Below are 21795 nucleotides of genomic sequence, written 5' to 3'. Positions count from 1 at the left end.
CTCCGGCTGTTGGAGCTCGGTTTAGTTCCAGAACCCCCCCCCCCCCCCCACCCCCCTGGTCAACTAGCCAAGACGGGCCAGAGAGCTGAGGGTTTAGTTAGAAGAGGAGTTTTTTTTTTTTTTTTTCAAAAGCAAATAAAGTTTGAGAACTTATTTCTTTTCTGTTTTTTTTGTTCTACTGCATTAACAGGTATAAAAGTGTTACTGTACATGCAACACACATATTGTGCTGCCATGAAGGGGGGAAATAAATAAGGACAATGGAGGAAAACAAGGTGTCCGCGGCCGACGTGCCATCAGGGCCTTGAGTGAGTGAACGGATGAAGGAGTGAGTGAGTGAGTATGTTAAAGAATGTTTAAGTGTTTTGAAGCAGGGAAGTCGTGCAGGGAGGCTGGAGCGTGGGGGGGGTGGAGGTGGGCGCAGCACTCGTAGTCCAGCGATCAGTTCTCTCCCCCCCCCCCTCCCCCTCCCGCTCCCCTTTCGGGCCTCACTTGCACGTGTGCACGTCGTAGACGCGCACGCACTCCTGGCAGACGACGTAGCAGCACCAGCGGAAGACGCAGTGGCACTTCTCCTTGCGCTTCTCGGTCCGCGTGTTGTGGCCGCGGCCGCAGCACAGCAGGTCGCAGCCCTCGATGCCGTGCGACGACGCGTTGCAGGCCCGGTCGCGCGTCCCGAAGGAGCCGGTCTCCGGGTGGGCTCGCAGAAGTTGGGCGAGCCCTCGTAGTAGACCAGGTCGCGCTCGGTGGGGTGCTTGAAGAAGTTGTACTTGACGCGCAGGGTCTCCACCCAGCCGCGGGACTCGCGGTGCTTCTCCACCACCATCTCCGAGGCGCTGTCGTACTTGTCCTTCAGGTAGTCGCCCAGCCTGCGGAAGTCGGGCTGCGCCCACCAGCACGTCTTCACCTCGCAGCTCCCCGACAGGCCGTGGCATTTGCAGCGCAGCTGCATGTGTCCAGGATGGTCTGGAGGAGAAAACGCAGGAGACGCTTTAGGACACTTTGTACAAAGGTGATGATGCAGCAGCACATTTAGGGCCTCTGGAGCGCAGATGAAACTTCCTAAATCCACAGACCTCTTCCCACGGTGGATCCGTATGTTCAGTGTTCCCTAAACTGAGGGGGGGGGCGTCTGATTGTTACTCTCAAAAGGGTAGATTCCTTACAAACGGTGCTGGAGACAGGCTTCTGTCAGAGTTTTCGGTCAGAAATTGACAGGAAATGATGTAATGCCGACTGAACCAAACCGCTGGAGACTTGCCGAGGGGGGGGGCAAGAAAAAAACAACACGCCACTGGTTGCAATTTAGTGTCATGCAGCGGGGTGAACTTCAGAGCCGCGTCCCTCTCTGAAGTCCTGACCTCGCACCGCCGGCTTATTGCACCTTCTCGCGTTTTTGATTTCTGTTTTAATTCAACGGCTATATTTAGCTGCAGAATCCCCCCCCCCCCCAGCTGGGGCGAAACGCAGTTGGCAGTTGCACCTTTGGCTGAAGAAGAGAGATAGTGAGAAGAGGGGGGGGGGGCTATGACATCACTTTGTGAGCTTGTCATCCCAACATCAAGACCCAGAGGGCCCCTAGGGGACGGGGGGGGGGGGTGAGGTGGCCAGGTGGAGAGGAGGCTCCTGACTCCCGCCGTCTCCCCCGGCTGCTCCTGTGCGCTCACATCAAAGGTCTGGCTCGCTGCCGTGTGGTCCCCCGTCTGCCCCTCAGCGAGCTGCCGAGCGGTGACAGCAGCCAGTGATGTTTTAAGTCCCCCCCCCCCCCTCCCTTGCTCCTCATCCTCCTTCTGTACTCAGGTTTTTTCACTGTCAGGGAATTTTTTCATTGTGATGCAAAAGGCATGAAAGGAGCGGTGCGGAGCTCAGATCAGTAATTAACCAGTCAGTCAAAGTCAAGTGCTCACTTTTCGGGGGGGGGGGGTGGGGGGGGGGGGCGGCTCAGACACGCACCTATTTAGCTACAAACCCATGATGCAATGTGTGCAGAGGTCATCTGACCATCTTCTTCTTCTTCTTCTCATCACAGACGAGCAGCGCCAGGCTTCCATGTGCACTCGCGTGGCAGCCATGTTGAGAGCCAAGTGTGTGTGGGGGGGGGGCGGGGCAATCAGAATTTGTGTTTGAATGTGTGCACGGAGCTCTGATGTTCACCCCATCTGACACTTACACCCCGCCTACAGGAAGCCCCCCTCTTAGTTGACTAAACTGTGGATTGAGATTACTTTAGTCGACTTGTTGCCCTCTCTCTCTCTCTCTCTCTCTCTCTCTCTCTACCCCCCCCCCCCCCCGGCGGCGCCTACCGAGCGGCCCGCCTCGTTGTTGTGCCGGTTCATCGCCGAGCGGGCGTCTGGGCGGTTCTCCCTGGCGTCGGCGAACTCCCTGGACACCAGCACGCCGAACTCGGCGTCCTCGCTGCAGCCGCCCCACTTCCAGCCCTCGCCGGGGGGGCCCTTGTGGTGGGAGTCGCAGCCGCACATGGTGGACGTGCCCTCGGCGCAGGAGCGCGTCACGGCGAAGGCCACGCCCGCCGAGGCTATGGCGTGGACGAACGCCGACTCTCTGGTGGCTGGAGGGGGGGGGGGGAGAGAGAGAGAGTCAATCTTGTGTTTCACACGGACTTTTCAACACAAAATGTCATCCTTGAGGAGCCACATTTGCTCCCCGCTGTGGAAAACCTTTAACCCGCCCCCTCTATTATTTCACAATATGCAAACATGTGGCGTGTGGTCCCGGTCCGCTGGGAGGAAGCGCGCCCCTACGCGGAGCGGCCCGCGAAGCGCCGTCCCCCCCCCGGCCCATTGTGGTCGTTGTCAGGACGGCCTCGCGCTCAGTGGGATCCCAGTGACCTCCTGTCATCCCTGAGGTGTGCTGCTTTGCATCTGGATAGTGTTTCAGGAATGCTGGTAACCCCTCCCCCCCCCCTCCCCCCCCCTGCTCATTGCCCAGGGCCTTCTGGTGAAACCTAGCGGTGTGTCGGCCCGTTTCTTTTTTTTAATTCTTTACGCCGAAGGATGGAGTTACGCCTTCTTTTGAAGGCAGCCGCTTACGACGTAACCAGACACCCTTTGTTTCACAATCAGCGCGCACTTAACGAGCTCGCCCCCTTTACGCGAGCTGTGTAGCAGACGCACAACGCAGACACGCACAGCGGTAGCCGTAGGGCGGGCGTCTGAGATACAGAACTCTGTGAGTCTGAGTTTTTTATTTTAAATTTGTACAAACACGACCGGAGAATTGAACTCATATTTGTGAGACCACAGTGGCTACAAAAGCCAAAAATTCCACAAGGTTTCTTCGCTGCCAACGAGGCTTTCAAGACCCGATCAGAACCGAGTTCACCAGCCACAAACAAAGTAAACTGATGTTTGGTCACATTTCCCCCCCCTGACTTACTGAACCCATGTCTTCACAGTATGATGTTTGATTAAAAAAACGTATTTTACTGTCCCGCTCCCACTAAACGTTTACTCTAAATCCCCAGCGCACGGTTGGATGGAACTCCTTCCCCAGGACCGGGCATCCCCGCTCACCCTGGCCGGCCTCGCCGGGGCCCTTCCACAACGGGGGGGGGGGGCCTGTGAGCCCTTGGCCCCCGGAGCTCTGGCCGATAGCCACGGCTAGCGCTGCTCCTGCTACCTGCTGGGCCCATCAATCCGCCTTTGTTTCCCTTGTGTCACACTGTATTATCCGCACAAAAGGGCCCCAGCGACTCGCGCCCCCACAGCCCCGCTCGGCCCGGAGCTGGCATTCCCTAAAACTCCCTAAACTCCAACGCCGCCCCTCCGCCCCGACACCGTGAGCTGAAATCCCAATGCACCACCACGGCACCTCAAACCCCCCCCTCCCTACCCACCCCCACTTCCTCCCGGCGTCCACCAACGCGCAGCTTAAGGTGGCTCGGGGCGGGCGGTGGGTCGTTAGCTCTCGCTTCCCTAACTCCAAACTTTTCAATCCACCACTCCCAAAAAGCGAGACCCGTCCTTGCTTCCCTCCTTCCCTCCTTCCTTGCTTCCTTCCTTCCTTCCTTCGCTTCCCTATCCCAGCCAGCCGGGCTCCGGGGTTGGGAGAGATCCCCTTTCAGCCTGTTTTCATGACAGAGTCAAAAGGGCGTGTGAATGGGGCGTCCGTGGGAGCCGGACTGTGTGAGGCGCGCACTGGTCTCCTCGCACAGTAGGGGTTGAGCGGAGCCCCCCCCCCCCCCCCCGGGCCCTTTTCTATTGCCTGTAATCTCATTTGGCCTCCCCTCTCCCTTTTATTTGACTGAGGAGCTTGGACTGCTCACACAGTTGGGCCCGGGATCCCTTCCCCTCTGACGGGTCGCGGCGATTCATTTCCAATCAGTGGCCTCGCTCATCGCACCTAAACGTCTACCTTTCTGTAATTGGGGGGCCTCGGGGGCCTCAGGCGGGACACCTGTGCATGTTACTTTGTGGGATTCTCTAAATCCAGGATATCGTACAATTAGTATTCTGCTCACAAAGCGCCTGATGGATGTCTCCAGTGTATCAGCTGTGCTTGTCAGGCCCTGTTGACGGATGTTCGCCACGTTGACCCTCTTTCATGTACGACAGTGTAAACACGGTCGGGGGGGGGGGGGGGGGGGGGGAAATACTCTGAAGACAAATGCTATGATGGAGGTAAAGATGGGATGGAAGTCAAATAATGTGTCGGAGCTTGTACCTGCGCCCATTTCTCACTGCAGAGCGAGAGAGGTGTATATTATTGTAATTGCCCCGGTTAGGCGTTTGTCAGCAAAAGCCCAGAGAACAGTGCTGGGCCTGAGGGTGTTCGTTTTGTAGCAGCTTGCAGCAGCTTCAGCCCTACTTTTTATACAGTAGTGGTTTGGCACGGATGGGTTTGAATCCCCAATTTATCTCCAACTCCCAAGCCGTGGATGCATGGGTGCGCCCGGCGGAGCGTCGAGTTCACCTTTATCCAGCACGGGGCCGAAGATGGCCAGGTTGTCCTTGATGGTGGTGCAGTTCCACCGTCGGCCCCTGAACTGGTGTTGGCACTCCTGGATCCCCAGCTTGACCCCCTCCGCCACGCTGGGCATGATCTCGATGTAGTTGCGACAGAAGCGCAGCTGCTTGGGCACCAGGCCGGGGATGGAGCCGCAGAGGATGGGTTGGGAGCCCAGAGACGAGTACTGCTGCCCGAGGGCCAGCGACCTGCGACACGGGGGAAAGTGAGAGTGAGTAGTGTTCATGGCATAAGGAGGGATAATATTTATTCATCCAGAGAGGGACTTTTTTCCAGATTTATCAACATTTTTACATATATGGAGGCTGTTCATTTGGGGAGAAGTTTCCTACCGCTGATTGTGTTTAGATATTTACCACTTGTGATATTTGGCTTCTCTATATATATATATATATATATAAATAGACAGATACATCTATATATACACGTCTCTCATTGTAAGGTGTTGAAAAAGCCTTGTTGCTACGATGTCATTGAAATCTGTGCTTTCCCCTGAGCAATCGGGTTTCAGCTAATTGACCGTAATGAATACTGCGTGTTTTATTAACTTCAGTTTAATGTAGTAAACTCAGAGCTGCTGTATATTTGTGTTGCCTCCCCCCCCCCCCGCCACCCCCTATAAGGTGGAGGGTTTACAGGCACACTTCAGGGCAAGGATACAAGCTATTAGCTCGGACTCTTTAAGTGTTTCCACTTGTTACTAAACGCAGACCTGCTGATCTCACAGATAACACACGAAGAAGCCCACCCCCCCCCCCACCCCCCCACCCCTCAACCCCTCTCTCTCTAACATTGAAGCACCTGCGTCTGCAGCTCCACCAGGGAGCTGCGGCTTCTCCTCTGTAGCTGACTGAGACGACACGTATGACGGAGCTCAGAGTCGGAACGCCACACCTGAAGCGATGTGCCTCAGCGGGAGGCTCCATGCGGGGGATTAATCACCCCGACGAGACAGCCCGGATCGGCGCGCGATGCCAGAAATCATTATGGTTTCATTTAGGTAATTCATTTTAATTGCTTTCTATTTCTCTTTAGATAAAAAGTGCGAGAGAAAAGGGAGAAAACACGTTGGCCCGTGTTTTGACAAGCTTTCTGAGATGACAAGCTCCAACAGAGCTGTGAGGGTTTCTCCCACAAGGCCGTGCGTTTACAGACTCGGGTTTCTTGTTTATTTATCCGACGCGTTTCTGAAGGGGTTTGGGGGGGGGGGGGGGGGGCGCCTCGTTCTCGCTTCACAATGGGATGTGTCGGCGGACATCGCTGCGCTGGAGGCCGCAACGGGTTCACGTGAGGAACAATCGACGCCAATCAGATCAGAGCGCTGCTCGGGGATAAGCTCAGGACCCCCCCCCCCGCACCCCCCAACACACACACACACACACACCCCCTGCAGGGCGCAACCCAACCGCGGCAGCCGCTGACTCTGACTGATGAGTGCGGCGCAGGGCCCCACCCCAACACAAAAAAGTCATGCCATTGAAGTCACAGGAGGGGAACCCCCTTCTACCCCTTTGATCGGTTCTCAACTCATGGGCGCCGTTGCTCTTTACATAATGCTACAACTCAAAAAACAAAAGAAAGAAAAAAGCCCCCCCCCGCCTCATGGCTCAAACATGTTGTTGATCTCAGGTGGGTATTGCTCTCGGGTATCACGGCCTGCACATCGGAACATGTGACTGAGTTTGTTTTGGTTTTCGTAGCTGGTGTAATGGAACACGTGATGATTGCATCATCAGCCCGAAAGACGCTTGTGTTTGTCGGCTTCCTGACGCACAACAAACAATTCTAACGTTTCAGCATGAGACGACGCTCCCGCGCGGTTTAAACAAGCTGTCTCGTGTTTCACATTCAACTCAATGATTCAAACTATTAAAAAAATGCAGTTTTGATGATGGCGTGCAGTAATCGCATAGCGGTCATCGGTCCCAATGACGCCGACAATAACCGAGTGTGTTGCTGACTTCACTCCGTCTGGTGACGGAGTGACTAAGGGCCGATAATCACACTGTCTGCCGGCGTGGTTTCTGCCCATCGGTCTCTCAGCTGTGGGACGGAGCAGAGCGGCGATGGCGATGCCCCTGCACACGGGGGCGTGGGTTTGAACCTCCTGGTGTGCCGTGCTCTGCAGCCACATCAGTCGGTTCGCTCACGAGGGAAAATCTCTCCTGTCCAAGTGAGACATCGCTACGTCTCTATTCGTGGGCGGCTAAACCGCGTACCCACCACCATATATATAACAGACATCCTGGCTTTCCCAGTGAATTTTTGATGGAATCAATTAGCTAACCGCATGGGACTTTGTGGTGGACATCGCATGTTTAGACTACAGGCCGTGGATCTGCCAGCCTATTTGTCTTGGTTTGCAAAGGATGTGCCTCACTTGATCCATACGGACAGATGAAAGGGGATATTTTTTTTGGCTAGGTGATAATGAAAGTCTTAACCCCCCGAGGGGTGATGAGGCGTATCGTGCTAACAGACCCCCCCACCCTCCACACACACGCATGCAAGTGCGCCACATGTGAGGCGTGCTGATCCTGCCTGCTTTGCCTGACTTCTGGGAAGCCACAAGCAACGTGTCTGAACCGAGCGAAGGGAGCTGCAGACGCGGAGACCTCCGGAGAGGCAGAATGCCGGGGGAATCCGCTGCAGGGGACGAGGCGAGCAGCAGAGCAGCAGCAAGCGGCAGCGCTTAGCAGGTGCATGCCCAGGCAGGTCCATACGAGGCCTCCACCGGCCTGGGGTGTGGAGGGAGAGGGTGGTTACGGCTCGGTTGGGGGGGGGTTCTCCGTTTTTCTAAACTGGTGTGGTGTGAGAGTACGACGGTGCCGCTGGAAACCACAGAAACTCACACTGAAGAAACAAAGGGATTCCACCACACACCTCGCCGAAGGGTGGAAATTCACACAATCAAGACCGTAACGGTGTCAACAAAAAACGTCGACCGCTCCCAGTCCAACAAGATCCACATCACAACCTGAAACAGAGTTGGAAAAGTTACAGCATCCTACATGTTTTGAATTTTTTTTTAAAAATTATAATTATTTACTATGAGCGAGGAATCTTGTACTGTCAGAAATATGTTGCGGTTGTTATTGTGGGAGGTCTGCGTTACAGGGGGTCAGTGTATCGCAAGTATCTGTGTCAGGCAAAGAAAGTACTACCAGGTGACCCTCTGAAACCTGTTGAGCAGAACATGACACTTGACCTCGATGCCTTTGGCCTCATGGCCCACAGAAACAGTTGGAAGTTCATGACCGGGGTTCCCATACACAAACATCTGAGAGGATTCTTTTGCTCAGATTCTACTGACATGCAATCTTTTATATATTTTGTCAGACATGCAGCTCTTCTTTTAGAAATGTGAATAAAATAAGTTGAAATTTATTTCGGGAAACACAACATAGGCCCATTGTTTTGGTTCTGGTCCTACCATTGGTGTATTACATTGACAAGATTAGCATGGCAAAGGCTTGGGAGCTCCTCACGCTCTTCATTGCAATTGTGTTATCGTATACAATGATCTTTTAATTTAGGTTTTTACTTTGTGGAATGCATGTTATTTTAGAAGTTGCTTAGGCTCAGAATGCACATCTCATTTTGATTTTAACTCACACCAATAAGCTTTTGCAGCCCTCCAAATTTATAGATTTGAATAATTACCATAATGTACGATGTTATTATTATGTGTTTTTATTTCTTTTATTTTATACTTTTTCATGTTACAATAAATATTGATATTTTCTTCAGTTGCACCAAAAACGAGTGGTGCCATGTTTGCCATCTTTCGCCACCATAGGGTCTCTCATCATTATCTTATATTGCAGCTCATTGAGATATTGTTTTAATTTGATAAAAGTCGTTGAGGAATTCCATCTTCGCGTCGTCAAATCACCAGTAAGTGTTTCTTAAACGACCTGCTGACTTTTTAAATCAATATAAACACTTGGACGTTTTGTATTTACCCTCAAAACCGAAGAAGAAGAAGAGCTAACGTTAGCATTAAACGTTAGCTAACGTTAGCATTAAACGTTAGCTAACGTTAGCATAAACGTTAGCATGGCGTACTCCAGTATCACGTATCTTCGATTTAAAACATGATTCATGCAAGACGACAGCTGGGTAAATAATGTCTTGCTTTAAATTGAATTATTCAGCACTTTTTCGTTGTCAAGTGCTTTTATCGCAAGTAACGTTAGGTTTTTAAAATGTTGTCCTGCGCTTCCGCAGACAGGGCTCTGACGTCAGAGTAAACACAACGTAAGGTAACTTAATACTTGTTTTGTTCCTGTTCCTCTGCTTACGTACAAGTGTGTTAACAAAAAGTTAAAATATTATATTACCAGTCTTGCATTGCAACAATTTTATTAAAGTAGAAGTAGTTATTTGCCTAATTTATGTACTTCCGAAATGCTCCTGGCTTTGTTGTTGTTGGTTATCATTAATAGTTGATGAACATAAGCAGCGTTTTGATGTTGAAGCTGGTTATTACGGTGGCCGAGAAGGTTCAGACAAATACAAAAGCAACAACACAACCGCAAACGCCACAACACAACACGAACGCCGCAACACGAAAATACAAAAGCCACATCACAACCGCAAATGCAACAACACAACCGCAAACGCCACAACACAACACGAACGCCGCAACACGAAAATACAAAAGCCACATCACAACCGCAAATGCCACAACGCAACACGAACGCCGCAACGCAACCCGAACGGCGCAACACAACACGAAAGCGAAAACGGAAGTAGCTGCCCACGGGAGCGAGCGTATTTTGGAGGAACGCCCACGGGAGCGAGCGTATTTTGGAGGAACGGAGCTGGAGGATGCCAGATTGTTTAAGAAGTAAGTGAAACATGATTCCTTGCGGCTACAGTTAAAGTAAGGAATCATGTTTCACTTACTTCTTAAACGATCTGGCATCCTCCAGCTCCGGTGTTACGTGCCGACTGGGTTTTTGAACCTACTGGTTTGGCTACGCGTGCGTGTTTGTTTTGCCCCGACAGTGGCAGATGTTGTCTGCCTCGGTCACCTGATCCGTCACACATTCGCAAACATATTTCTGAAAATGTTCAAAATGCATCCCATATCCAATGCAGCGATTATGATTGTATAAGTGAGCACTACATCACTGCCACGTATAAAGAAATAAATAAAAGAACATACGTTTATTAAGTGATCGCCACAACCTGGATTCGAACCCGCAGTCGAGCAAAATAGCAAAACTTTATAAGACAGCGGCACTACGCCGTCGGCCAACCGAGCTGTCAAATGCCGCTACTGATTTCACTACTTATCATGAAATTGCAAATCGTCAGTGGCAAGAACATCTTTTGGTTCAGGGTGAGCCAAGACAACTGGTTTTTGGTGGCGTAGCGTGAAATACATAGTTCTGTCAGGTTTTCTAGCACATTGCCCAAGTAGGATTACTCTCTTAATAACATCTAAACGCGTAGCCAAACCAGTAGGTTCAAAAACCAGTAGGCACGTAACAACGGAGCTGGAGGATGCCAGATTGTTTAAGAAGTAAGTGAAACATGATTCCTTGCGGCTACAGTTAAAGTAAGGAATCATGTTTCACTTACTTCTTAAACGATCTGGCATCCTCCAGCTCCGTTCCTCCAAAATACGCTCGCTCCCGTGGGCAGCTACTTCCGTTTTCGCTTTCGCGTTGCGTTGTGGCTTTCGTGTTGCGTTGCGGCGTTCGTGTTGTGTTGTGGCATTTGCGGTTGTGATGTGGCTTTTGTATTTTCGTGTTGCGGCGTTCGTGTTGTGTTGTGGCATTTGCAGTTGTGATGTGCCTTTTGTATTTTGTGTTGTGGCGTTCGTGTTGCGTTGTGGCATTTGCGGTTGTGTTGTTGCTTTTGTATTTGTCTGAACCTTCTCGGCCACCGTAGGTTATAGATGTAATAGATGAATTCATTTAAAATGCACATTTCATATGCTTCTTGTGCTTGCTGTGTTCAATTGAGGTAAATATACCCCCCAAAATATAAATACTAAAACATAAATATCGGATTGTTTTGCCTCCGCTGGAATCAATGGACTCTGAGCATCGGGCCACAGAGGCACAACATTTAATACACGTTTTAGGTTCAAGTTGTTTTGACTGAAGTTTTTAGTGGCTCATAGTTCAGAACAAATTGGAGCGTTGAAGTGGCGACCAAAGTATGAGGAAGAGTCGAGGGATTAAGAGAGCCTGTCACAGTCCATCCCTCAAAAGTATAGCGTATTCCCCAGGCGCTGTTCAGAGGCTCATGGAAACCTGCATGTGTGTACAAAGGCAGAGAGGACTGCATGGTTGTGTTGCTGCTTGTGCGTTCCCTCTTCCAACAAGGTCATCACGCAGACAGATAAAGGCGAGAGGTGGAATGCCATGTTTGTGTTGCTCATTCTGGGCAAACATGGTTTAAAAAAAGCGCTAATTGCCCGCCCGGATTGGCACCTTTTGTTGCAGGACATGCAGAAAACTGTTGAAGCATAATGATATAATTAAAAGTTGGAACACTCTCCAGGCTGCTGCTTTCAGGTCAAGAGGAGACTTGGATCTAATGATGTATAAAGAATGAGAATTGGGTGTGTGCAGAATGAGGTGAAATATGAACTTTCTATACATATATATATTATCAGTCGCATGACTAAATAGAATCTAGGGATTTGAATGCTATGTTGTAGAAAGCAGTAATTCTTCTTGGGTGATATAATAACACTGTGTCCCCGGCTGCTTTGCTGGGGGGGGGTGTTAAAGTGCCTTGATGGTGCGAGTTTGAATACAGGAATATTCTACACATTAAATAGTGTAAACTTGTTCTCAAAGAAACCGCACGCCGCCTTCTTATTTTTTTAAGTAACAAATTTGATTGTTGTTTCAGATTTGATGCGACGCCTTTGCATTCCGATGCGCTCCTGCCACTGTCTGGGGATGTGTGCCAGTCGTTCTCAGCCCTGTCTGAGCAAGTTAACTTATTTCATTAAAGAGAAAATTAATAAGTTTGCTTAAGCCGTGTGTTGCGCCTGCAGCGCCGAGTCCTAAGTGCATTCTGTCACCTCGTCTGTGAGAGCGGGGGCTCCTGGGAAGCACAAAAGAAAAATCCCTCTGCTGTGACAGACTGCGAGAGCACTGTTTGCATTAAACTCCAGTCTACCCCTAGTTTACCTCTATGTGTCGACGCCGCAGCTCGACTTGTCAGATTCGCCCCGAGGACACTGATGTGTTGCTAAATGAGGCCCCGGCGGAGCAGTTGAGAACATTGCCATCGGAACTTCATACGTAGATCCCACTGCAGGGACCGTGGAGAGACACATTCGAAAAAAAGAGAGTAAGTGGGCCAAGGAAAGTTGCCGGCTTCGCCCCGAGGATGGGGCTTTTCCTGGTGGAGGGTGGAATGCAAAAAAAAAAAAACTCCTGTCTGTGTTTTGTTGTCTTCCCTTTTGCTTTGGCACACTTTTGATTTGTAGTCCGTCAGCTCCCGGCTGATCAGATAAAAAATGACAGGACCCCTTGGAAAAAAAAAAAAAAAAAAATGTTCCAACCTGTTCTGTCTTTCTTCTTATCCCCCCCCTACTCCCCCCCTCCCTCTCTATGAGTGGAGTTGGGACAAGGAGCCCCTGCAGTCACGAGTATGCAGACGTGAAGACGGGCAAACTTAAAAAGAGAAGCTGAGGAAAGCTCCGCGTCCCGGTGCGTCCGCAGGTGGACACAGCTGAGCCCCATTCGTTTGTCTTGAAGGGACCGAGCCTGTTTGAATGGGAGTCTTTGGGGCAAGGGGGGGGGGGCTTGTGTGAGCGAACCCGCAATTCAAACAAAGTGCATTTTTTTTCCCCTGCCACCGCTCATCAGGGGCAGCTTGTTGGCACCGCTGCATGAATTGTCAGCAGCAATGCATCCCATGCGAATCATAACTTGCAGCGGGATCCTCTGGAATCCTTCCGTTGTGCGTCTGGAATCTGCGCGTGGCCATTCCCCACCGCAGCGTTTTTTTGGGACGTTTTCTAAAAGCAGCAGAAAAACACAACGTTGCTCCTGATCTCAACGCGCTGTGGGGATCCGGAGAGTGGAAAAAATATCGCAATATTAAATTAGAAACTATTTAATTGAATTGCAACACAGCAATAAGGAAGTGGGTTCATTTTAGGTGCATTTTAAATATTTTTTCCTCACAATCAATGGACAAATTGTCCGCCCGTCCTCTCTACCTTTCCCTCCCCTGACTGCGCCCTGATTGGTGGGCCTGGTTGACCCGGTCACTGACCCGAGGGCTCTAGCTGAACGCAGGTGCGAGCAACACGTCTCTGCCGCTGACCCCTGCGCGTCAGAGAAAATGCTCTCTGCCAATAATGAACCTCTGTAAAAGGCCGCGAAGGTGAGATCCAACCAGGTAATGAAGACTTTAAGAACTGCGTGTATGCGTGTGTGTGTGTGTGTGTGTGTGTGTGTGTGCGTGCGTCTCTACACGTGTCCCCAGGGCGACATCTCTGCCTCTGGCCGTTCTCCCTTTGAGGAGCTTCCCCGGCCGGTGTTTTACTGCGAGCTAATGGCCGTGGAGGAGGACTTTGTCATTTCCTCCTGGAGCTCCGCTGTCCCTTTGATAGCGTTAAGATTAGAAACTCGTCCCTCGCCTCCTGTTGAAATTCCAGCCTCCTTTGAACCTCTGAGCGGACGGCGTCGCCCCGCATGCCTCTTGGGTGACGGCGGTCCAGTAAGGCGAGTTGGGCGCGTGAGTCGTCGCATTGTGAGGGGTGATGTTCTTTTATGGTCGCCGTGTTAAAGCCACACCATGGTTTGTGAAAGAGTGTTGCGTAATCATACGTGTTTCAAAGGTATTTCCCTCCTCCATTTTTCACTGTGGATTTGACTTTGTTTTTTCTCTTTGGCCTCTTTCCTTAAATTTGCCCATGACTCCAGCCCTGTGGGGGGGTGGGGGGGGGGGGAAGCTCCGTTATAAATGACATTCTTCTGGACTCTCCTGCTCTCTCTTCTCTACCTAGAGAATAAAGGCCCAACATCCTTGATCTTTTCACACGAGGCGGCGCAGGGAAAATCATTTTAAGTGATCCCCTTTGCCAACGGTCGGGGTTGAAGATTGGATTGAAGATTGAAGGTAGGGGGGTCGGGGGGGGGGGGGGGGGGGGGGGTCACAGTCAGATAATGACATTCCTGAGACCCGGAGATGGACTCCAGAGCCCCATTTAAGCCGCTCAGGCTGATGTGGGAGAAGGTCTGTGTGTGGACCGGGCCGTTTGATAAAAATCTAGATGCTCTGAGAGATGCGCCGCTGTTTAAAAAAAAAAAAAACTCCACAAGTAGCCCTTCAACGCAGCAAAACACAATATTAGTCAGGAAGCCGTATTTAGGGATTATGCATTTGGAGCATTTAATTAAAGAACGTTATGAAATTAGAATAACTTTTGGAATACATTTTTATGCTGGATATTATATTAGTGTTTATGTGTAATACCTACACAATTGTGGCTCTGCACTTTTAAATGTTAGTTTAGTCTATTTGCTATAACACAACAGTAATTCTAAGAATTGAAGATTCTTGGGAAGACTTAAATCAAAGGTGAGAATCTCCCCACTTAAAATTGAAGAATAAATCGGTGTCCAATGTACAAAATCTGCAGATGTCACCGTGTGATAACAGAAGTAAGAGAATAACACTAATTGCATTTAAAAAGCCGAAATGGCGGCTTTTAAACGATAATCAATGCTGTCGGAGTGAAATCTGCCAAACTAATGCCGTGCTGAAAGTGACTGTCATCACTTGCGGTTTCTGCAAGGAACGCGACAACAGCGTCGGCTTAAGCTGATCCGAGAGCAGCTGGAGATGCTGAGAAGGCCCCTCCCGCGCATCGTAGTCCAAGATGTTCTTTAGCTTCAATGGTGAGACCCGGGACACAGCAATAAGTCCCGAGGACATGTCCTTTCGTTTCGTGGTCGGCGTTGTTAGATAACAGGACGTGAGTCTCAGGCTGCTGTCTCACCACTAACATAAAACATCAAAAATCCCTGCAATCATTCGCTCGGCCTCCTTTCAAGCCCACCTCATCACTTTGCCCCGGTGTCTCTGCTGCACCTCAGCTGCCTGAGTTATGTCTTCTCCGTTCTGTTTTCAACACCCCCCCCCCCCCACCCCCCCGTCTAAAGAAAGGCAGTGCTGCCGGGCATGAAGCAGTCAGAGGCCGCCGATTTACGGCCAAACGGGAGGCGAAGGGAGGCGATAGGAGCCAACAGGAGCCTTCCAGGGGGGGCCCCTCGCCGAAACCCGCCACCCCGCTGTTTTTTTGCGATGCCAACCATTGCCGCTGCGTGACACCCATTTCCCAGCACCCACCCGCACTTCCCCAAATCAAAGGTAGGTGCCCATTGTTGAGGTTTTCGAACATTACACCGGTGTCATGCAAGCCCCTTGAACAGAACAGCTGCGGGTAATTCACACACACACACACAGACAGAGAGAATCCCGGGCTCTTTTGTCGCTGCTGTCTGACGGCTCCTGCTGGAGCGGGGAGCGGGTGTAAAGTCCTCTCTGCCACTAACACTTGAGCCCCGTGGCCTGTGTGCTTGGCAGCTGTCTGCGCTGTAAGTGAAACCAGAAGATGCTCGCGGTTTGGACAGCGCCGAACCCGGGACCCACGAGCTACCCGGGTCCCCGCTGAAAGTGCAGTAGCTCTGACGAGTATTGTGTCGCGAGCCAAAAAAAGAGCTTTGTCATTACGTGAGAAACATCTCTCCGAAATAGAAGCTTTATGTTACAAAAGGAGAGCAAGAGCTATGAGGTCAGCTGCATGTGGCTGAATCTTTTATGAGATAAAAACCTCTACATTTCAGTTACTGGTGCCAAAAGCAATCTGGGATCATTTGAGAAAGAATGAAAAAAACCCTGCGGCACCTTAACATATTGTCTCCTGACAAATCCGTAACGGAGGAGGTGGGAGGGGGGGGGATTGAAAAGCAAAATTATATGCTTAAAAAAAGCTGATTAATTGCAGCTGATTGGCCGTGGCACGACTCACATTTGTTATATTTCCCTCCCAAGAAATCCTATACAAGTTTATCAGAAATAGATTTTTTGTGTTCAATGCATGTCATACATCCCCCCCCCCCCCCACACACAAAAAAAGAAGCAGGACAAAAAAAAGACAATTTCAATTGCAAATGCACACGGCGTGTTTTGGGGGCCGGGGCCCGAATGCAGAGCGCTGACGCACAATAGCAAAAGAAATGACGCTGATCTTATAAGTCGTGATGGTTTAAAATGACATGGGGGGACTTCAAGTAAGAAACGGGACCTACTCTGGAGGCTTTGTTGGGTTTTGCTGAGCGACGTGAGCGCTTGTCATCGTCCTTAAGCGTGTCCACCATTTACGTAACAATCTCTGATCCCGCTGACTTACACCGTCGCGGGGTGGGGGGTGGACGACTCCTCACGGCGCCGTTCGACAATACTCATCAACATGGCAACCACGTATTCTAATTTTTAAATAAATATAAAAACAAATAGCCTCCCTCTTTGCATCACAACACACGCGATGTGATAAATGGAGCCGAGTGTGGGACGGGGGGGGAAAGAACGGCGAGCCTTTTCCGTTACACTGGTATTTGAGGTTAAGATTCTTTGGCCTGGGCCGGAGAACATTTTTCCACGCAGTCAACTGAAAGTGCACATTGTGCCCTCTCAAAAATGATCATTTGACCCAAACCCCCCCCCCCCCTCTCTCTCTGTACAGGCTCTGATGCTGAAACTGTGGATTTTGTACTCACCACCAGATGGGATAGCCTCCAAGCACCCGCGAGCTGGACAGCCACACACACATCAAATATCCAATCTGATACAAATCCATGAGGTAAGCCTGGCGGTGTCGGTTTGTGTGTCTGTGTGTGTGTGTGTGAGAGGGTTTAAAAAAAAAAAAAAAAACAGATCAATAAATAGAAGTTCCAGCAGGCAGCGAAGAAGAGTTTTCCACGAATGGAGACGCTTTAGGGCAGCTTGATTTGTTGAATGGGGGGGTGGGGGGGTTTAAAATGATATTGGGAGAAAAAAAAATAAAGAAAAGATCTTCCTACTGTTTTCCCCCCCTTTTCTTTGTGCGTCTGTCTCCTGGTAGTGAAGAGAATAAGTGTCTCTCACACACATGCACACACGCTCCTACCCGTCCTCTCCTTCCCTCCCTCTCTCTGAGCTTCTTCCCTAAGGTAGATGTCTTTCCCTCCCTCTCTCTCTCTCTCTCTCTCTCCCCCCCTCTCTCTCTCTCTCTCTCACAGGATGCCTCATCCACAGGCCCAATATTAAATGGGGTTGGGGGGGGGGAGGGGGGTGGTTTGGAGATGTCAGTTGGCAAGCCAATCACAGAAGATGGCCTTAGGTTACGAAAAAAAAAAAAAAAAAATATTATTCGTTCCCATCTGTCAATCACACGCCACCCCCTGGTAATGTGGAAAAGAAAGGAAAGAGTGAAAAGAGGAGGAAGGGGAATCAGAGAGAGAGAGAGGGACAAGGAAAGGTAGAGTAGAGGTGTTACTCAACTTGTTTCATGTGATCATTGAGGGGAAAAAGTCCCTAGGTAGGTGAAGGGATGAAAGCCAGAGGGGGAGTTGTGCCTTGACTAATTGATCCGGATATACTTGAATACTGTGCGCACACACACACACACGTCAACACACGCACAACCTACATCCCTCGCGGGGGACGTATATTGTGTGAATTTTCTAAATTGTTGTCCGCCTGGGGGGGGGGGCACATATAAAGAGACACAATAAAGCCATAAACCGCGGCGGCGGGGCCAGGCAAGGCATGCAGGGCCTCCAGCGGCCCAAAGGCGACACATTTCTTACTTCGGCACTATTGTGATGGTGTGGGCTGTGGGGCAAGGGGGGGCGGACAGACATTGCCGGCCGAGGGAGGAGGGCGTGACACGATGGACTTAGCTTGGAGTTACCGGCGATTCTCTCTCTCTCACAAGGAAGGTGATGCGAAGGACAGATGCGAAGGGAGGGGGGGGGGGGGGGGGGGGATAGAGGAGACCTGCTGCTAGCCGATAGCCCTTTAGTGAGGGGGTGTCCGTCAGGGAAGGGGGGGGGGCACCAGAGACCCCTTCACCCCTGTATACAGTTCACACTTCACTCAGCATGCTGTTTAAGAACAGGGGGACGTCTGTGCTCAGGTTGTAGTTTCTTTCTTCTTGTGCTTGAAGGGCTTTTTGAAAAGGTTGTTTTAAAAGATTTGACTCATCACTGAACACATTGCAAGTTGGAGCAGATCCATCACCTCGACAGACCTCATGTCGAGGGCCTTTAGGAGATCTCTTTCACGTTCTGGATCCTCACACATCTTTATCTTTATTGATTTCCTCCTGATTTGATGGCAACAACAACAAAAAAGAAGTCATTTTCGTGGCTCGAAAAGAGCACAATTACAAGCTGATGCTTTGTTTGTTTACGTCATTGATTAGGTCGACGCAATTTGAATGCCACAATTTCAATTCATGGTCTTATTTTGGATAAATGGCATAAATCTTTTTTCTGGTGATGCAATATGCAGAATTGAATAGTCATTACAGCCATTACTGGTGATTATTTAGAGTTTAGATAAAGTTCCAAAATGTTTTTTGTCCCTCTGAATTGATTTTAAATTATTTTAAATGGTTCAGCCTCTGCTTCCGTGAGACTTACTGTTGTTGTTTGTTAAAAGAAGACAGACAGATTTCCCCTTGACTGGTTTGGCTTAAGATACAATTTCCACACTGACAGACTTACAACTGCAATCTCCTCCACTATTTTAATATTTTGATGATAAAACATCTCTGTTTTTTTGGGGGGGGGGTTGCAAGAGAAGGACTGAGGGGGCTGGAAGGTCGCTCAGCAGGGGCTGGGAGACTCCAGTGCGCACCGCGGGGGAGAGAGCGCACTGACCGCAGTCTGTGGGTCAGTAGGTCCTTCACCCCCCCCCCCCCCCTTCTGTGTTTTATTCCTCCGTGACAAAGAGGATCGTGAAACAGGCAGTGACCGAGCAGCATGAGGAAGGTGTGTGTGTGTGTGTGTGTGTGTGTGTGTGTGGTGGGGGGTGGGTTCCTCCCAGCCTCTGAGTGTGACAACACTTGATAGATACCTTGATGATGTCTAGTCCTCGACATTCTACCAACGACTGCTGATGTCTATGCGTCGCCTGGACGCAAGCACGCCGCCGCGCCGCGTCCCGTCACCGAGGTCGTCGCGTGTTACGGCATCGCCAGCAACGCGCCGAGCTCGACGCCGTGCAGCCCGGAAGGAATCAGTCTGAATCTGAACAACGTAGAGAGAGAAAAAAGCCGTTTTAAGGTCAAGAACATTTGCAAGTCGATCCTGAAACGACGACAAAACCTCTGCAGAGAAAAATCTGCGTGTCTGCAGGAGGAGGGAGTGTGTGTGTGTAAGAGTGTGTGTGTGTGTGTGTGTGTGTGTGGTGTGGGGGGGGGGGGCACACACACAGCAGTCCCCTACCGGGCCAGTTTCTACGGTGACCTGAGAAAGGCCGTAAACAGGTCCGGCTCTTTCTCAGGCCTAATCAGCGTACCGCCACAAAGGAGGACATGTGTTCGTGCCCCCCCCCCCCCCCCCACCACCATTCCTCCACCTCTCAACTCTCCCCGCTCAATCCGACCGGCATGGCCGGACACAGTGCAGCCAATAAAACCAGGATTAGGAGGGTATCTACACACACTGGGGCTGTAGCAAAAAAGTTTCTGAACACGCCCCCCCCCCCCCCCCCCCCCCCCCCCTCTCAGGCTTCTTTTAATCCCTCTTGCTCCTTCCATCGTTCACTTTATTTTGCCTGCTCCCGTGTTTACGTGTTTCCCTTCGCCTCCTCTTTTTCAAAGCCCTTGCTCTGTAAGCTCTTTACACAAAGGGACGGGGGGGTGAGGGGGGGGGGGGGTCAAATCCCCAAAATTACTCATTTTGCCGAAGCAGCAAAAAAATTCAGTGGCTATTTATGTGTGCATGGATGGATTTATGTCAATTCACGCTCCTCCACTTAAAGTGCAAAAAATTGGGAAATTTCCCATTCGAGGTTACACGACCGCTCCTGCCTCCGTGTGAAGTGATAGATTGATGCCGATCGCCGGCCGTTTAAAATAAAACGGCGTCTGCGCAGGAATTGCGCGGGGTGGGGGAGTGGGGGGGGGGGCGCTTTGGAGGTCGCTGGCCCAAAGACGGCCGCCTCACCTCAGAATCCTTCGCTAATGTGTCCTGGAAATGGGAGAGTGTCGGGGATAATATCGACGCCTTTGTTAGGCCTTTTTAAGACGGGGGACAAAGACGACAAGGAGCCCCCCCCCCCAATAAACCTTTTTTCATTAGAGCAGCAAACACTTCATCCATCGGCTGTGTGAGGGGAAGCTCTGTGAGCCGCTCAGAGAGGTCCCACAGGGGGGAAAGAGCCTAAAACCCCTCGGCGGCCTTCAGCCGGACACCGAGGCGGCCTAATTAAAGGCCACTTAAGCCCCACAATGTGCAGCGGCGCAGGTTGGAGTCAGCGGGGGGGGGGGGGGTCCACCGCCCGAGAAGGACCGAATTCATGGGCACTCGTAAACAAGGGGAGTCCGGGACGGGGGGGGACAGAGGAGGGCTATGTGCCGGAGACTTTGTTCACACAAAGATGAAGAGTCAACAGCCTCCCCGTCCCTCACCCCTCCTCGGCCATCCCCCCTAATAACCACCTTCTTCAGAGGAGCTGCAAACACAATGCCGTCCCACTCCCCTCCTTCTCGCTCTCAATCACTGTTGGGACAATGAGGGGGGGGGGGGGGGGGGGGCGCACCACCACCTCCATCCTTCTGCCCCTCCCTACCCCCAAACAGACACTTCTTTTATTGAAATTCTTTGGTGTTCTAATCCTCCGCTTCCTCCGGGGGCCAATAATGGACTCCCTGCGTCAGCCTTTTCCAGCGGGGCTATCATCCAAGCCTGCCTGGGTCACAAGTCCACCGCTTCCAGCTCGCATCCTGCTCCTCCGCTGGCCCCACGCCAGCCCCCCACGCCGCCGCCCGTTCACCAAGATCACAGATGTCTGTGGGAATTTAAAGTAAATAACAGCGGCTAACATGGGCGACAAGATGTACAATAAATGCTCCATATGATACAGTATATTTAGTCAGATCCGTCTCCATCAACAACCACAGTGCAACCAAAAAAGGTTTTCAGTATGGAGAGGAATGGCTAAATGTTAATTATAATATAATAATTGGTTCCTCTGTAGATGTTTAGCACTTAAACGTTGGTAGACGGTGACACCTTCTGGTCAAACCCCATCAGAGAGCTTTCCGTCTAAATGGACTCGGGGTTGATTGAGCTCTTCTCTCAGTTAGAACTCTTTGGCCCCTCCAGCAGCTTGATCAAGATCGAGTGCTGGTCATCCTGCAAGTCGCTTTACAAGTACATCGGCCAGAAAAGGCCAGAAAATATTGGCTTTGCATATGTTGTACGGTTCTATAAAACTGGAGCCGCATGAGCAGCTTCTGTGTGTAAATGAATACATGTGCCATTACGTTATTAAGACTTAATTCAAACTGCTTTTGTCCAAGAAAAAGTGTATGGTTTCTGACTGACAATTTCTTAGTGCTGAAATGTAAAGAATGTACACCGGTTGAAATCTCTAAGATACGTGCTGTTGGTTCTATCAAGGATATAGGTGTCGTCTGAAAGGTTTATCCAAAGTGTAGAGAAATAAAGTCTCTAATGCTCCTCAACATTTATGCTGTGGGAAACACTAGGACTATTAAGATTTTATCTTACCACTGGGACCCGAAGGTTCCTCCCGTCGGAG

General features: G+C 50.6%; 1 protein-coding gene and 1 long non-coding RNA gene across 3 annotated transcripts; one reads left to right on the top strand and one right to left on the bottom strand.

The window, feature by feature from the left end:
- Positions 1–392: 392 nt before the first annotated feature.
- Positions 393–17218, bottom strand: LOC119213387 (proto-oncogene Wnt-3). Its single transcript, XM_037464637.2, is given in 6 exon segments — positions 393–697; positions 700–954; positions 957–966; positions 2304–2569; positions 4933–5174; positions 16758–17218. Coding segments are annotated over 6 exon segments (1062 nt in total). The 5' UTR covers positions 16838–17218; the 3' UTR covers positions 393–488.
- On the top strand, positions 13971–17279 carry LOC119213388 (uncharacterized). Of its 2 annotated transcripts, XR_009942882.1 has the most exons (4): positions 13971–14094; positions 15141–15348; positions 16724–16840; positions 17259–17279. It is a non-coding gene; the product is annotated as an uncharacterized LOC119213388 (long non-coding RNA). The 2 variants fall into 2 exon arrangements; XR_005119895.2 differs by lacking the exon at positions 17259–17279 and having other exon boundaries at positions 16724–16851.
- Positions 17280–21795: the final 4516 nt, after the last annotated feature.

This window comes from Pungitius pungitius, chromosome 21 (assembly GCF_949316345.1).
Source record: "Pungitius pungitius chromosome 21, fPunPun2.1, whole genome shotgun sequence".
NCBI lineage: Eukaryota > Metazoa > Chordata > Actinopteri > Perciformes > Gasterosteidae > Pungitius > Pungitius pungitius.
The sequence above is the reverse complement of the archived record's forward strand: the minus strand, read 5'-3'. Positions and strand labels throughout refer to the sequence as shown.